General features: G+C 39.7%; 1 protein-coding gene across 2 annotated transcripts in view; it reads right to left on the reverse strand.

The window, feature by feature from the left end:
• Positions 1 to 17,549, reverse strand: part of smpd3 (sphingomyelin phosphodiesterase 3) — a 34,184-nt gene that overhangs the window by 13,875 nt on the left and 2,760 nt on the right. The window contains exons 1-2 of one of the 2 annotated variants that reach the window (XM_057329871.1): positions 7,801 to 7,982; positions 3,510 to 5,216 (exon numbers count right to left, since the gene is read on the reverse strand). In XM_057329871.1, the coding sequence (XP_057185854.1) occupies positions 3,510 to 4,913 (1,404 nt within the window). In that variant the 5' untranslated portion in view covers positions 4,914 to 5,216; positions 7,801 to 7,982. Of the gene's footprint in view, positions 1 to 3,509; positions 5,217 to 7,800; positions 7,983 to 17,549 lie in introns of those variants that run through there. The other variant, XM_057329870.1, reaches the window with a different exon arrangement.

Consider the following 17,549-nt stretch of genomic DNA (forward strand, 5'->3'; position numbering starts at 1 on the left):
TCTCTTGCGTATGAATATTTTAAGCATTTATCCATGCTTCGCTAAGTGTGTGTGTTTGCACTGACGGACCGGTGGAGACAGAGCTCAGAGGGGCGGAATTGTTTTGCGTGTTTTCCGCATGTGTGCACGTGTGTTTCTGTGACCTTGCGTAACATTTTATGTGGGTCAAAGTGTACATGAGTGCACGAGTTGGTTTGTGTGTGTGTGCGCAACTGCGCATACATGCAAATACGTGATAATGAACCGTGTGCTAATTAAAATTTGCCTGCCAGTCGAGGGATCTCTTAGAAGGTTAAAGATTATTTGACTTCTTAGATCTGCTCGCTAAGTCCAGCGAACACACAAACGGAGAGAGAGGTTGGCGGTCTAATTAACTTCCTCTCGTTCGTCTAATCCACTGGCAGCTTGACTGCTGAGCTGATATCACAGAAAGCCAAGACATGGCTGAAGCTGAAGACTGCTGGTGCTTTAGACTAACAAAGCTTTTTAAATAGAGCTGAGCGCAGCAGTTGTTTTACCCCAAAATAAATATTCTCTCATCATTTACTCATCTTCATGTCATTCCAAACCTGTATGGCTTTCTTTCTTCTGCAGAACACAATAGAAGATGTTTTGAAGAACGTTGGTAACCAAACAACATTGATCCCCATTGACTTTCATTGTATGGACACAAAACCACTAAGACATTTCTCAAAATATCTTCTTTTGTGTTCTGCAGAACAAAGAGTCATTTACAGGTTTTGAATGACATGAGGGTGAAGAAATGATGACAGAAATTTTATTTTTGCATGAACTATCCTTTTAATCTATAATCTATTGTGAAAAGGCAGAATTTTCATAAAGCATGATATTGGGCCAGTGAAGTGTACTGTATACTGTACACAGTACTTACTATATAGAAACCAAAATGTAGGCAGATGTAGACCGGCCAAATGTATACAGCAACAGGGAGGGACTCGCTTTTATTGCAATGATGGATTGATACTTTATTGATCCTTTACAAGAAAGTACTGTATATTGTCACAAGCCGCTTCAACACTACATATTCTGATCTACAATATAAAATTGTCAAAAATAAATAATATTAATGAATCTGCAAACAATGATACGAATACAAAACTATACTGTACTAGGGCTTAACTATTTATACTGTACAGTACCATTAATTCATTTATTGCATCACACCGAACACACTGGTAACAAAAACAAGAGTGTACACACATCCGTAGCAAGCATGGAACAATTAGAAGTACACGTGCATCTTGCGTTCTACCCTTGACATTGAGAGCACGGAAGCCTCTTGAATAATAACAAGCTGACTGAACGCACGTACTGAAAGGCTTTAATCCGAGGACCACTCGTTCCTATGGGAACTATTTTTAATGAATATTTCCACTCCACACACATTCCACCCTCTCTTCCTGCCTCCATTCATTCATTTTCCAAATCTTTTTACACAGCTTCATGTGTCTTTGTTTATCGGAGGCTGATTTATTACCCATAATGCCTTGCTGGTGACAGCAGTGGTGGAGGTGAAAGCAGTATTAGTAACTAACTAAAAGCTTTTAACTACATTTTTACAGCTTTTCTTAACCTTTTTAAATGAATTGTTCATTGTTTTAACATCTGTTAACAATCTACTTTTGACATGACTAACAGTGCATCGCTTTTTTTGCCAGATTTCTCAGTGAATTGGGTCTTCTGGGCAGTTTGAGTGAATTATCTCCTTCAAATAAATAAATAAAATACTGACGTCTGCGTCTTGAAGTACTACGTCTTCTTTATTAGTAGTAAAATATTGAGTTGTATGTCTTGTTTTGGAAAATAAATTTAACACAGTAATACAGTACAGAGCCACAGTCTGAAAAAGTGGCTTCGTTGAGCGAGATACAGAGAGAGAGAGAGAAAATAGCACTGACCCCCACATTCCTGTCTGACGGTGTTAATTAAAACTAAAGACACCTGCTCTCGTAGAGAACTGAAGTGTGAGCTTTCTAGCTAATTATTGTCGGTTTTGCTCCGATTGCCAGACCCTCGTGGGATTTTCACAGCAGTACTTTCCTCTGCTATTTGTGTCAAACAAACAGTAACTATGCAGTTAACTCTACTTTTAAGTTCTGTCTTCTTATTTTCAAACGTTCAGGACTGGATCACAGGCCTATTCTACAGTTCAAGGCTACTTCTGAACAAATAAGAAGCCAGGACTGTTGAGATGTATCCAAAGGGAGTCAATAAGTCCTGTCAAAGCAGATGGATTGAACGTCAATTCAAGTAAGAATATCTTTAGTAAGCACTTGTACAGGCCAAAGGCATTAACTTGTTGTCTCTGTGTAAAACGTTCAATATTTAACAAGCCTCTCATGTGCCCACAGAGTTAGTATTTAGTAGCTTTGTTTGACATACAATGACGGCTGGCCTCTTACCCTTTCGAAGGGAAAGGAGATCTGGTTTGGAGCGTGGCCAGCATCGGCTGCCGTACAGAGAGAGAGTAATGCTATCTGAATCCTAAAACCTGTTTGACTTGCTTTCTTTTTCAGAACACGAAAGAAGATATTTTGAAGAATGTCGCTAACCGAACAACATTGGCCTCCATTGACATGCATTGTATGTACACAAAACCATTTCTCAAAATATCTTCTTTTGTGTTTCACAGGAGAAAGAGTCATACAGGTTTTAAACAACATGTTGGTGAACAAATGACGACAGAATTTTTATTTATATATATATATATATATATATACTATCCCTTTAATTTATAATCTGTCATGTAATGCATACATACACGGCTTTGTGTCTCAATGCATCATAATCTTTGGCTCATACTGAGAACGCTAGCCTCAGCAAAGTCACACTGTGAGAAACATAAAATATCGTTTCAGAGTAAACTTTTCCTACATTTTCAGCATAAATGCGCAGCTCCATTAGGACCATATATAATCCAGCGCACTTCTGCTCTGTATATCGACCAAGCTTTAACCGCGAGAGGAGGGCGTGCGTTTCTGAAGGCATGATATATGAGTGTTTCAAACAGGCCCTTTGGGCTACAAAGGACTAGTGGTAAATTATTCAGAATGTTTGTGTTCACGCCAACCATCAGTCCAACTTAGACTACAGGGAACATATGCCATAAAGCACAGCCTTTAAGCACAGGCTCTAACTTCTGATTTCCGTATTAGTGAAATCGATTATTTCATCATATTAAATACAAAACTGACTAAAGAAGGCAAATTGATAATCAATATGAACTGTTTGGTGTACTTTAAACACTTCTTTCTCCATTGCAGGATGGAACCGATTAACTCCAATATACTGTATTTCAGGCTATTCAAATCCGCTCCTGGAGGGCCACCAACAACCTTTTCAACTTTATCTGGATTAAAAGTCGATGTAGCTTTAAATAGCCCTGCTCTACATCATAAATGCACAGATATTTTAATCGGGAGTAATGCGTTACATTATGATATGAAACAAAGCTACGGTGTACTGTAAACAAAATATTACAAACTCACCTTGGCAAAAAGAACTCCCTTAGCTGCCAATGCATCCTCACTACGCCCATTGGGGAAACACTCATAACGGGCGTCTAAAATAGGGTAGCGACTGGCCAACAGCAGCCCGCTGTTCAAGAACTTGAAGCGAGAGCAACAGCCTTTCCAGCCATAGCGTCCCACATCGCTCAGCACATAGGGGAAGTAGCGGTGCAGCTGCCTCCTGAGTCTGTTCGTAGCCCGCCTGTCGAACACTTCCTGTAGACACAGGAAATCCAGGTTGGCTGGGAAGAAGGCGGAGATCTCGTGGTCGAAGCCGTCATCGCCATGACGGCGTTTGCGCCCGACAGGTCGTTTGAACACTGAGGTGCGGTGTTGTGAAAGAGTGTTATTGGGCGATATGCCTCCATCGGCCGCATGAAATCGAACCAGGGATTCCCTGGAAGCTGTGCGGCTTTCGAGGCTCCCCGTATCCCCGTCTTGATGGTTTCCTTTTTCAGCATCGGCTGGTTCAGAATCAGGGGAGGTAATGCTGATTTGCACTCCAGATGGATGGAGAGGACAGTCTTCGGAGTTTTGGGTGATGTTGCTATGCACTGGACACTCGCTGGAGGCGTTTGAGTCTGCAAACTGTTGAACGGGGCAATCTGGAGCATGTTCTTCTCCATTGGGGTGAAGAGGACACCCAGCAGAATTCTGGGCTCCGGTGTTGTGAATGGGGCAGTCTGAGCTCGTACCTCCTGAGGGGTGAACGGGACACTCTGTTAACGCCTCGGTTTCGCTTTCAGTGGTGACCGTAGGCTCGGGTCGATGGTCCAGAGAAGAGGTGCGACGGAAGCCCTGCGTGGCCAGGCTGCAAAAGGAGGCAGCGCTAATTGATGTATTGGTAGGTGAGTCGATGTATATCTTGATCTGCGGTCTGTTGGCACCGTTGCGGATGCGTTTGCCCACTTCCCGTGCCCGTCGTTGAGTGTCTGCCAGGTTATTGAAGCGTGCCAGCGAGTCCGGCAACAGGCAAATGTTGGCACTTCCAAAGCAAAAGCTGCGACCTTGCGGACGCCATTCGGTAAGCGTTGCCGCGGTGCCGGCCGCTACACCCTGCTCGGCGCCATGTTTGTCAGGTTTCTGATGGGAGTATAGGTAAGGTTTCCTGATGCTGTGCAGTGGGGCCCACAAAAGGAAGCCAAGAAAAGCGAACGGTAAAGATGCCAGTAGCAGCACCAGGTAGAGGGGAGTAGAGATTAGAACGCCCAAAACCAAAAAGGAACAGGGATCCTGGGAACGCCTGCGTTTCTCCAGCGATGTTGGTACGCAGGAGGCCAACAACCTGTCCAACAGCCAGTAACAGGGGAAAACAAAGGCCCAAGACAGACGGCTCAGGCAACTGAGTAAGGCACTGGGGTAGGGAGAGGTGTACAAGACCATTTCTGGCTCACCTTATGGACCAACTCCTTAAAATAAAAAATAATACAAAAAAAAAAGAACTACAAAGTGAACCCGCCCCCCTGTGGTGGAAAAACAAACACTACATGGTGCTTCAATGTGTCCAACGTTGAATTCTGGATATGGTGGGCTCCTTCCCCAGCCGTTGCCTGCCTTGGTGGGTGGTCTGCGGTGCTACAATCTCCTGGTATTTCTAATCATGGTGATGTAAAAAAAACCTCCTGAGATCCAGAATACTCCAGGTAAGGGAACGTGGAAGGCTGCAGGTCCTCCTCAGCGCAGAGCCTGCAGGGAGGGGGAACAAAATACACAGGCAATCAGCTCAAAGTGAAGGATAATATGCAATCAACAAATTGGATCCCGGTAACATTCTAAACGTTTCTGAAATCATAATGATTGATAAACAATGATAGCTTTTAATAGCAGGCACAATGTCAGGTCACCAAATGTAGCTTGTTGTTGTGTGACAAAGCTGCATTTGCGTCCATGTTTATATTTGAGTTAAGTAAAATACATAATTTCTTTATAAATAAAATATGACCTGATAATTGACCTTATAAATGTTCAGTATTCAAATGTACGTGATTAGAATATTCAGAACAGTGGTCTACCAGATGTGGCTTATTATCCCGAGTGACCTTCTGATTGCAACAAAGAGAGATTTTAGGATAATTACCATTTAAAAAGCCAGCGCTGTGCAGGTGTTACTGTAAAATATGATAACTAAGTCTCTTCGTTGTGACACATGATTCAAACAGAGAAAAAATTGAACACGCAAGCAAAGGGAAAGACGAGGAAGATTAGACTGCAATCTCACACAGAGACAATCAAGGCCATTATTTGTAAGAAAAGAAGAATATTATCTGTCTTCATGATGTGGAAATACCAATTAAATTTACCTTGTTCTTGAACAAAGAATGTTAAAGTAGGCCTACTCACTGATGCGTTAAAATCGTTTTATAGCCAGTGTTTTTATTCTTCGTTATGTGACCCAGTCAGTGAAATGCCAGTTTAAGTAATTTTTTGTTATTTACTGTTTTCTACATAAAATCATCTTATATAATGTAAAGAAAATTCTGTGAAAATATAATCTTGATATCTTAATATTAGTCTTAATATTGACCGAGTAAGACTATGTCAAAAATTGAAATCATAATAAAATAATGGGTAAAATACTTTAAAGGTCCAGTGTATGAAATTTAGCGGCATCTAGCCTTGAGGTTGCGAATTGCAACCAATGGCTCATTCCACCCCTCCCTTTCTAAGCACTACTGTGGCTGACACAGAACTAAGATGTCACGTTTCGCTTCTTTGCTCGAAGGAGAGAAGGCATTTACGAAACGCGTTCTGTAGAGCAGTTTGTCCGTTTAGGGCTACTGTAGAAACAACATGGTGAATTCCATGTAAGGGGACCCGCGGTGTATGTAGATAGAAACAGCTCATTCTAAGGTAATAAAAACATAACGCTTCATTATGTAAGGTCTTTATAAACCTCTGAAGACATAGTTAAGTATATTATGTTGCATTTCTGTCAATAGATCCTCCAAAAAATGACACACGATACCTTTAATGCTTCTTATCTCAGAATTACGTTTTGAGACTTTAGCATGGATTTCACAGACTGGGTCACATAAATATTATTATAATTCATTATTTAATATAAAAGAATCATAAATGAGAATCTTAAATATTTCTCCTAAACAGTGACGTGTTTAAATGGTAAACAAAAGAAGATTTTTGTTAATACATGAATTGTGAACTGTGTTCTTTTCTGTAAAAGGTCAAAGAAAGGAACCTTTGTTTTAAAGTCACGACCTCATTATTTTATGTTGAGATGCTGGTTGCCTCTCTCGGATCAGATGCTCTGAACCCCTGACCTAAATCATCAAAAGATTTACCAGAGATCAAAGAGGGTTGGTCAATCCTTGACACGATCAGAAAATCTATTTTCTACCGTGTTTATAACTGGGTTGATGCTTTGCCCTGATGTCAAGAGACAAAATGATAGAAACCGAGAAAATACATACATATTGGTTAAAACATGTCGGATAAAACATTTAGATCTTGATGATTGCACAACATATGATCTATCGACCAAGGGGGGAGGGTTAGTAGGCACTAGGCAGATGGTGAGATCAGACAATGAATGACAAAGATGAAAGTGAAACAACTGTTTGTAACCCCCTCAGTAGAAAAAACAATGCTTTGAGGATTTTGAATGAGTGTGTGTGTGTGTGTGTGTGTGTGTGTGTGTGTGTGTGTGTGTGTGTGTGTGTGTGTGTGTGTGTGTGTGCAAATGTGTGTAAACACACTCATACACACAAACAAACCAATGCGAAGTCAATATGAAATTAAAATTGATCTTGCATCTTACAATGCATTCCTGGTCTTTGTTGAACATTTTACACACAGTCCTTTAAAGAGAACAGCTTGTTTTTGTAATCTTTGATCAAAATGTAACAATAGGCTCCGCCTCCTAAACAGCTTTCAGATGATGTCACGCCTCCAACCCCCTGTCATATTTATTAGAGATTTTATAATATAATAAATATATCTCCTGCTCTGCATTTTTCTCATTCAATGTCCCATTTCCACTCCAAAACGCTAAACAATCCTGGGTTCTTTCCACCCATGGTTGGGTCAAATATGGACAAACCCAACTTTTGCTTGGGTTTGTCCACAACCATGGGTTGAAACAGACTGCTAACACCGTTTGATGTTGACTTTAAGCATCGAGGACCCCCTTGTACGTAAAAAAAAAAAATCTCTAAAACTGTATTCCAGTTCACAACACTATAGTTACCCCAGATAAGCATTACCAGCAAACACGTAGCGTCACGTACACATAATCCCTTTCATCCACGCTCACCTCATCTGCACACACACCCAATCTGTGGAATAAAAACGTCCAGGGTTTTATCCATCACGGCTGCCTAATCTGTGTCGGACCGGCGCACCGACTGTGCATTGACCGTCTGAGAGGGCTGATTTTGACAGTGAGTTTGTGCGGCTCGACTCGCAAAACTGACAGAAACGACCGTCAGCTTTAAAGAACAGGAAAAGGAAGAGCAGCAATTTGATGTGTGCTAGTTTGCAGCTGTGCACGCTGTATAAACTCGCATAAGAGCGCACAAACATGTGCGGGGGGGGTTACTCTGAGTAGCTTTCAGGTCACCCACAAACACACACATTTAAAGCTATTGACTCTCGACTGTATGAGAAAGCCTCCTGGCACTTGAAACACCCTGTTGAAAAAACTGCTTATGTTGGGTTAGGTATGTTTTGATGCTGGTTTGACCAGTTTAAACCAGCACAGGACCATCTTAAACCAACACCAAAACATACCAAACCTGCATATGCTGGTTTTTTCAACAGGGCATGAATCAGACTTCATTAGTTGATGCTACAGAAGATGATTTTTTTCTGTTATTCTACCGTTGAAACACATTCATGTAGTGTATCAGACAGATTTATCTGTTTCCCTGCTGTGTTTACTTTGTGCCGACGTGTAAATGTTATGTGTGCCCTCAATAACTTGCCTCTGATATTGCTTTAAGAATAACCAGGAGACTGTTATCAAGGCTAACAATAAAGTAAACAAACGTCTGTTAGCTACCGGTTTGTTTAGAAAGCCTCAACTATAGATCTGTTTAAACTCAAATCCTTCACCTGCTAATCAATGCTGATCACAACCTCCCTCATGAGGACAGATGGGGAGAGAGAGAGAGAGAGAGTGAGACATACAGAGAGACATTAGACATTAGTGTCTGTGCTTGTTTCCTAGCTACTATGCACTTGTATTGAAGAAAGGATTAGAGTTTTGAACAACTTGTTCAAGCTTAATTTATGTGGGGAATCTTGCAAGAAAATGTCAATGTTCCACATGCTGCAGATTCAAGAGTTGGCACGTGGATTTCTTACTGTGTGTGTGTGTGTGTGTGTGTGTGCGAACAGGCCTCTGTTTGTTTGTTTGTGTAGTGTGTGTGCTATAAAGCAGATAAGTGTACATGAGGGGCTGGTTGTGTATCCGGTAACTCCAAAGATCGATTCAGACCCATCAGCCAGACAGTGCCTCTTTTTTATTGGTCCATTATTAATGGTCCTCAGTAAGAGAGACAGATTGCATGAAAGGAAGAAAGAGAAAACATAATGAGGCTTGAAAATCTTTTTCTTTATTTTTGAACAAATGGTCAGTAAAAAAGCATGTGCACCTTCAGAAAATGTAGATCATTAATCTTAAAGGGGTGATATGACACGGCTGAAATGAATGTTATCGTTTCTTTTAGATGTAGTGCAATGTGTATACACGATTTAAGGTTCAAAAACGCTGTATTTTCAACATACCGTGCATGTTTGTATCTCCTCTTTGCCCCGCCTCTCTGAAACGTGCAGATTTTTTAGAAAGCTCATCGCTCTGAAAAGCGAGGTGTGCTACGATTGGCCAGTTAACCAGTGCGTAGTGATTGGTCGAATACTGCAAGTGTGTGATGGAAATGTACTCTTACCATATTTGGAACATCAGGTTCCTCTTCAATTGTACTGACAGGAACGCCCACCTTACTTGTGTATACATTTGGGCGGTTTTAGTCAAATCATACCACGAACTGACGTAGTTTGTGGGGGTGTGGTTACACGAGGCGTTTCAGGCAGGTCTGGGTGAGCATTCGCATTTAGATAGAATGCATCTTTTGTTCCGACACTTTCATTTTTGCAATTTTACGTGTCTAATACATGCATGGGCAACTTATAACACACCAAAGACACAGAAAAACACGTATTCGCGCCATATGACCCCTTTAAGTACACTATTTGAGGGCTATTCTAATAATGTTTATAGTGGTAACAACATAAACAAAAGTTATGTGGCCCAAACTTAACTTCCGGTAGACCTCCGCAAAGAATCAATAACTGTTGAGTAGTTTTAATTAAATTGAACACAATTAGATAAATAAAATATGAATATAAATTAATATAAAATATAAATTGTTTACCGAATGTTCGGGCCATTTCATGCGTTCCATGAAACTGTCTTATAGTCAACAAAAATTGGGTTGTTTTAAGTTTTAGGTTCACACAAAGGATGACAAACACAATAAATATGAAGTTTACAAAATCTTTGTAAATGTAAGAAAATAGCAGAGTACACACCACAACTTTAAGAATAGCGCATAGCGCAAGAATAGTTTACTTTCAGAGCATTTTTTTCCAAATGATAAACAATAAAACATTGACAGGCAATCAAAATGCATTAAATTTAAAGGGCTCGCACATGTAAAACGTAAAAGTGCAGCACACAAACATAACATTCTTATGTGTTGGTGTGAAAGCTAATATAATTATCGTTTTACAGTATTTATCAGTCTTGGTGTGAACGGGCATCTAATCTGACAAAATTCCAAAAAGTGCTTTTAAAAAAGCCAGAAACAGGTCTGCTATATAAAACATACTGTGACAAACACAGACCTGAGGTACATTGTTATCTGTCTGAATCTCTTACCCCTCTCTTCACCCCTCCAATCTCTTCTTTTAATTTCCTGTGCAAGTTGAGTACTGCTTATTCATTTGTGTGTGTGTGTGCTAGAGCTAGAGAGTGACACTGCACTAAGCACACTCAAGGGAGTTGTTGCCATGGTGACTCCACTGCGCTCACTCATGGGCAGTGATGCTGTTGTCTGTCAGTCTGGTCAATGCCCCCTTACAATACATACACACGCACACGCACACACACACAAAGATATGAAATGGAATTTTTGCTCACCAGATCCACATATAAATTAACATTACAGATATACTGTAAAACTAATCTGTTTAGCTGTCAGATTAAAGTTATTTACGCTTCCATACCAAATTAAACATTGAATAATCAACAACTTTTCTGTTCTTTGAAAAGCGTTTTAAAAAGTTTCTTAAATATGTTAAGTAATTGTAACATTCTTTATCTCCTAAACAAACATTTGTTGCTTTTTTAAAAAAGCATCTGTTTAGCACGGCAGTCTATTTTAACGTACATGTGAAATAAGAGTAAACACTAAAACAAAAACAAGCAATCACAACGCTTTAAACTTAAAAATGCATTGGATTGAAAAGGGACAATAACCAGGCGAGTATCTTTAAGGCCCATAATGACAACACTTCTTTCACACAGGGTGATAATGAAACTCGGTACGACTACAAGAATGCTCATTTAGCCCTATTCACGAATTTAAATAAGATAACTGCTTGCATCTCTCGAGTATTTCCACACTTAGATCCAGTATTTGCATAGAAAAAGTGCTCATAATATACAATCCAATGCCATTTTCTCTGCGTTGTAGATAAATCATGTTTCAGATGCCAATCAATGTAACACCTGTTTGGAGAAATTACAACAGCCTTCGTAATCCTTTATTTGTCAATACGCTTAAACCGAATCAATCTGGCAACCGATCGCTAACTTTACTACGGTCTGTTTTACATAATACGTTTATGCATTTGGCAAAAACTTGCGCTGTTAACGCAAATTGAGCAATTTCACATTGCAATGCAGTTGCTAAGGCATGCTTCTTTTAGCAAATGTGGTTACTAGGGTTTGTCTAGGTTGTTGCATACGAGCCTAAAACAAAAGAACCTCGGAAATATTCTGGACCTGTTGGCTTGTGTCTCTCTTCAAACATTCATGTATCGAAGTCAGCCAGGTGAGATTTATAAATAAGACGAGGTTAAAAAGTAATACAGCAAACACAACTAATGAATTGAGGACAACTGTAGAGTAGCTTGCCTCCACTCAGTAGAGTTTTACCCTCCAATGTGCCTTATCTGATTTTAAATGCAGTTAAAATGATTTCATGTCATTACCGGAAAATAATCATCACAATTATCTCCCTTCCTAACGCAGTGTGGTTCTGCCAGCACTTTCATTCAGTGTGGAGCGACCATTACTCAGCCAGACTCGCTGACACCTGCTTACACAAGGTGACGGCTGCTTTTACTGTGCGGGCGGTTGCGAGATTGAGTGGCATCCGGGGGCAAGACAGACAGAAGATTGTTTGAGGGCAGAAGTGTGTGTGGGATGGCCGACGAGCCATTTTAGATGTTTCTCACTGTGCGTTTAGAAACAAAAGGTATTAACACATTGTACATGTACTGTAGTCTGCATATGTTTTCAACTACTATGGTCACCTTTGTTCACATATAATGTTTTTAAAGAGCCCCTGACACATGACTCACATGACTATAATGTTTAACCACTGATTTAATGACACTGTTTCCTGTTGACATTTAAAACAGTCAGTGTCAGCTGCCAATGGGTTTTGCCTTGGAAATGTCGATCAATGCACTTTTTCATAGCTTATATGTCACTGAATGAAATAAATGTTGAGGGGGTCTGCACTTTAGGGGATAATTCGCCCCAAAAAATCTATCATCGTTTATTCACCCTCTGTGGAACACAAAAGAAGATATTTTGAGAAACGTCTTTTGGTTTTGTGTCCATGCAATAGAAGTCAATACAGTCCGCTGCTGTTTGGTTATCAACGTTCTTCAAAATATCTTCTTTTGTGTTCTGCAGAAGAAAGTCACACAGGTTTTCTGAACATTTATTTCTACATCAATGTCATCTCAAATCGTAGTTGCATGTTTGCTTATGAATGAATATCCACAGATCATTTGGCTTGTACAATGACGGCAGAGATTTATGATGACGGTTCAGTATTACCCATCATGCTCTGGGCCATTGGCCCATCTGGGCCCCCTGGTCTACAGGGTGTTTGCTCTAAATATACAGTGAAATCTAGATCACGTCAGATCAATACGGCGCTTCACACACACACGTCGCCCAAACACTACTAGATGTACCACACTGTGTCTAGCGGTGTAACCTTTGCCCTTGAGCCAGTGATATTTTCTCTGTTGTCTTTTGATCCGTTTGTCTCACTCCACCTGTTTCATCACTCTCCAGCTCTCTTTTTTACATCTGTACGTGTGACTCTAAGTGACCCGCGCGAATACAAATTGCTTCTGGACTTCGGCTCTGAATGAAAAGACTCACAAATCAATAAATCCTGACCTGCCTAAAGCACACATAAAGTGTGAAAAAAAAGACAAAAAATACGTTTTATAAATTCATATCTGTACTTTCTCTAGGGGCAAACCTAGATTTAGTATCGATTTGCTCAGGTTGACAACTAATGATACTTTATGCAATATTTTTGCTATTTATACTGTAAATAACGTCCCTGCTTTTGTAGTAGATCTGTTGGGTCCAAGGCATTATGTAAGTATTCAGTCAACACAGTATCATCTAAACATTCACAGGAAGGAAACACAAACCACAACAAGCCACAATCAAACATTTCATCCAAATGTTCTTGAGCTGTCATGCAAATGATTCATTTGCTTAGGCCTTATTGAATCAATATGTGTCACTGTAATATGGCCAACATTCAAAACGACGACTGATATAATAAACATAGCTTTTACATAAAGTCGTTTTTTGTCTCTAAAGCATCGTTCAAGCACTTATCGAGGACTTTACATGCTTTAACTAAAGGCCCAATGTGTATGCAATCTTTTTGAACGAATCTTTCAAGTGAACGAATTGTTCTCGTTCACGAAAGGCAATGACTCAAATTTCTCGTTCACTGAAATCTCTCCCTCGAGCACAGAGCGTATTGGTTTAAAAGAGTGTCTAACGCACGAGCCAATGGCGTTCGAGTGTGAGCTTTGACAGAGCATATGATTGGTTGAATGTGCTGAACGAATACTTCCATCTCGTGAACGAAAGATGAGGTCTCTTGTTCAACAAGTACAGAAACAGACGCAATGTAAAGATCCTTACGAAAATAATTCAATAATGCAAGCCGATGGTTAAATGTAACAAAGACAAATTAACATTGTCATTTTTAATGCATGGAATAAATGCGTGTGCATTTTGTATCATTTATTGTTCTTTCGAATAAAAACGACTTCATTACGTCTAATTCATGTCATGCACTTCTCTAAAAAAAGTATTGGTTAGCTCTCATTCGCGTCACGTCAGCAAATAGCATTCCAGTTCTGGCTGTGAAGGGACATGTAATTGGTTAAATCTTCCACTGAACAAATATGCCCACACTGAGAGAGAGATCTCGTTCGTGAATGAATTGAACGAACTGGTACATGTCGTTCATGAACGAAATGAACGAGAGTGAACACTGTAGGTCGGTCATTTAGCATGCGAGTCTCGTTCAGCAATCAGCAGAAAGCGGATGCAAAGCGCAGTTACATGTAGGCTACTTTGCACGCTTGTTTATTTAAAATACATAAACTTCACGTTTAACATAATCCCAGATTTATGAATGTGTAAATGACCAAACAATTAACTTTTTAATTATGCAGAAAAACCTTGTGCGTTGGTCATCTGAACCATTTATTTAGACTTATTTTATTTATTTAATGAGTAGATCAGAGACACACATTTTAATAAAGCCTGTAATCAGTTTATACGTCCATTAATACGTTCGTTGACATAACACAACTCTTTTTCGCCACCTGTTGGCGTATTATAGAAATGGTCACTGAACGAATCAGTGAACGAATCTGAATGAATCATTTTGGTGAACGAACTGAAAAAGAACGAATCACTCAAATGAATCATAATTCTCATCACTATTACTCTCCATCCTGCCGACTGTTCGCTTGCTAACGTACTCTCCAACACAGTACGTCTCCACTCTGGCAACCAAGACCCGCCCCATTTTAATTCTGATTGGCTAGTAATGTTTGTTTGGTTGAGAGTGATAGCCGTGTTCCTCTCATACCATTGGTAGGCGAACTTATGAACTCGAACTGATCAATAAGCTTTTTAAATGTAATCTTTTTTTTAAGTAAATATTTTTTTCCGCAGTCAAACGCTGCAAGCCGTTGATCCGGCACGGTGCCGGAAAACTTTAAGCCTTGTACACGCGTGATGCTCATAAATTTGTCTGCGTCTGCGCTGAATGAGGACATGAACTTCACCTCCAGAGTTGCTCTAAGAGTTTATTTCACGAACATGTTATTGTTTGAGTGAAGAAACAGACATACTAAAAAAATAAGCGTCTTCCGACAACCTGCCAAAATAAAAGTCATAGGCTATATATTACTATATAATAGTAAAAAAAACCTAAAACTAATCTATATAAACTAAATGCGTCACGCATAAGCTGAAGTTAGTTGTTTACCTTTGAAATTATTCTTTCTATTTTTATTATATGTTTCTTATTTATATATTTGTATTATATTGTATTTTGAATTTAATATGGCAATGGAATGTACTAAATGGGTTTAGTTTTCACAGATATTAATGTATGCAATTTCAGCAATAAAAACTTTAATTGTTCTAAAGAGGAAACAAATTAGATGTTTTACTCATTTTAAGAGACCTGTCTTATTTTCTCATGTATATTTAGTATTGCTTTTTAATAAAGAAAAAGTTCTTATTATCCGAATACTCGATTAATCGATGGAAAATCAGTAGAATACTCGATTAGTAAAAGAATCGATAGCTGCAGCCCTACTTCAGAGGTCTATAAAGACCTTACATAATGAAGCATTATGATTTTATTACCTTAGAATGATTCACCGTGTTTCTACAGTAGCCCTAAAAGGACTAACTGCTCTACAAAGCTCGTTTCGTAAATATGAATCTCTTTCGTCAAAGAAGCAAAAACTAACTTTCATACACTGGACCTTTAAAGTATTTCAACCATTATTTCACTGCGATTTTAATTTTTGACATGGTCATACTCTCGCTAAAAATTCAAGAAAAACGCTGTAAAGATGTAAACTGTAAAGTCTAAAGTTACTCGAGTATTTCAAAGACTTTGAGAGAGTCAGTCCTGATGTGCTTTGAGAGCACCTGTTCTTTTAATACTTATCACATCACAGATGAGCAGAAAGAGATACCATAGCCTAGAGCTCAGTACAGAATAGGGGGAGGTGGGGGGGCGAAGACAGTTACCATGGAAACAACCCAACACTCGAACTGCACCAGTCAGGCTAAGGAAAAAGAGGTGACCAATAGTTCATGTGACAGAGAGAGAGAGAGAGAGAGAGAGTATCCCAGCAGGAAGGAGACAGTCCACCTGTTCTTTTCTTTGTCCTGTTGATCAGAACAAGTTATGTGACAGCACCTTAGCACGTACAACACTATCTCCTGCTGCCCGGCACCACGGCAACCCACATTAACATCCATTTGTCACAACATCAATAAAGAAGCAGGACACAAAGTTCAACATGCAAACAAACACACACTAACATGTGTGACATACACATGCAGGGGCTCCAAAAAGTATTTCAAATGCCATATAAAACCAAATAAATGTCATTAAAATGAAGAAAAATAGGTCTTTTCAAGTTCAAAGTGAGACACAAAGCACTTCAGGCATCCACTAATAATCAACTTAGGGGTCAAGCTGGTTATTTTGTAAAACATAAGGGTTAAATTGTGATAAAAATGTGCTTTTAGATCCACATGGTTTATGATTTTATTATCTGATGCAATAAAAATACATTTTCCAGTATGGCCTCAGTGTCTACATCCTTCTTTGGGTCACCACATGTCTCCACACACCCACATGCACAAATACACGTTTCCAAACCCAACCTGTACACACGCACATTTCAGAAAAGCTCCTCTGTTATCTGTTTGAGATCAGCTCGTGTCCTGCAGGTAATGACAGACCCCATCCGTGGGCTTGCTGGTCCCTGACGGAAAGCGTACGGTGCATTAGGGTGGTTCAGAACCAAAGCGTCCTCTGTAATCTAACAACAGTCACGGCCTTGAGCGCACGCCCACGACCGGCGTCTCTCAGCTCGAGTCTCTTAACTGGAGGTTCTCCCAGAACCACAGTCCTTAAATAGCGACGGAGGTACAGTTAGAGAAGGCAAACCATGGGTTCTAATCACACGGGATACAGTGGATGTGTATTTGCAGGAGATATTGCTGGATGCGTGATGGCTGAATGGATGGGGTGAACTAATTTAACATAGTAAAAAGTAACAACACTCTGACATCACGGCGTCACTCAACATTAAAACGTAAAAATGTATTTTATAATAGGAGCACGCTCTATTCATCAAACACTGTGAGCGGTTCACATAATTATTGTTAGGATCAACATCATCATCATTACCGCACACATAAAGTGTTCTTATATCAAAATAACATATCCCTTCATAAAATGCCTGTCAATCCATTAATGGATGCTTGGCTAGGTAGTGTTAAACCAAAGACCCAATGTTCTGTAAATGACCTACAATGAGACACACACACACAAACATATCGCACTGCTCTGGCAGATTAACTGAACAAAAAGCAAATCCTTCTCTCTCGTTGTATTCATATTTCCCTGTGTACCAGAGGACATCTAATCTCTCCATGTTCACAAAGTCTGTTGGAGGAGCACTGCCAGCATCAGCCCGGACAGACACGAATGTGTGTGTTTTCGTCACGGTGGTGACTTTCCATTGGTTTCTGTTGTTTATATACAAAGCTAATCATATTTTCTGACCCATGTGCTTAAAAACCAAACCTCAGAAAGATGTATTTTTACATTTTCATTAACATATTATTTTTAGCCTATACAACATGATTTCATGTACTGTAGGGATATTTCACCC

The sequence above is a fragment of the Triplophysa rosa genome, linkage group LG3, assembly GCF_024868665.1.
Source record: "Triplophysa rosa linkage group LG3, Trosa_1v2, whole genome shotgun sequence".
NCBI classification, from domain to species: domain Eukaryota; kingdom Metazoa; phylum Chordata; class Actinopteri; order Cypriniformes; family Nemacheilidae; genus Triplophysa; species Triplophysa rosa.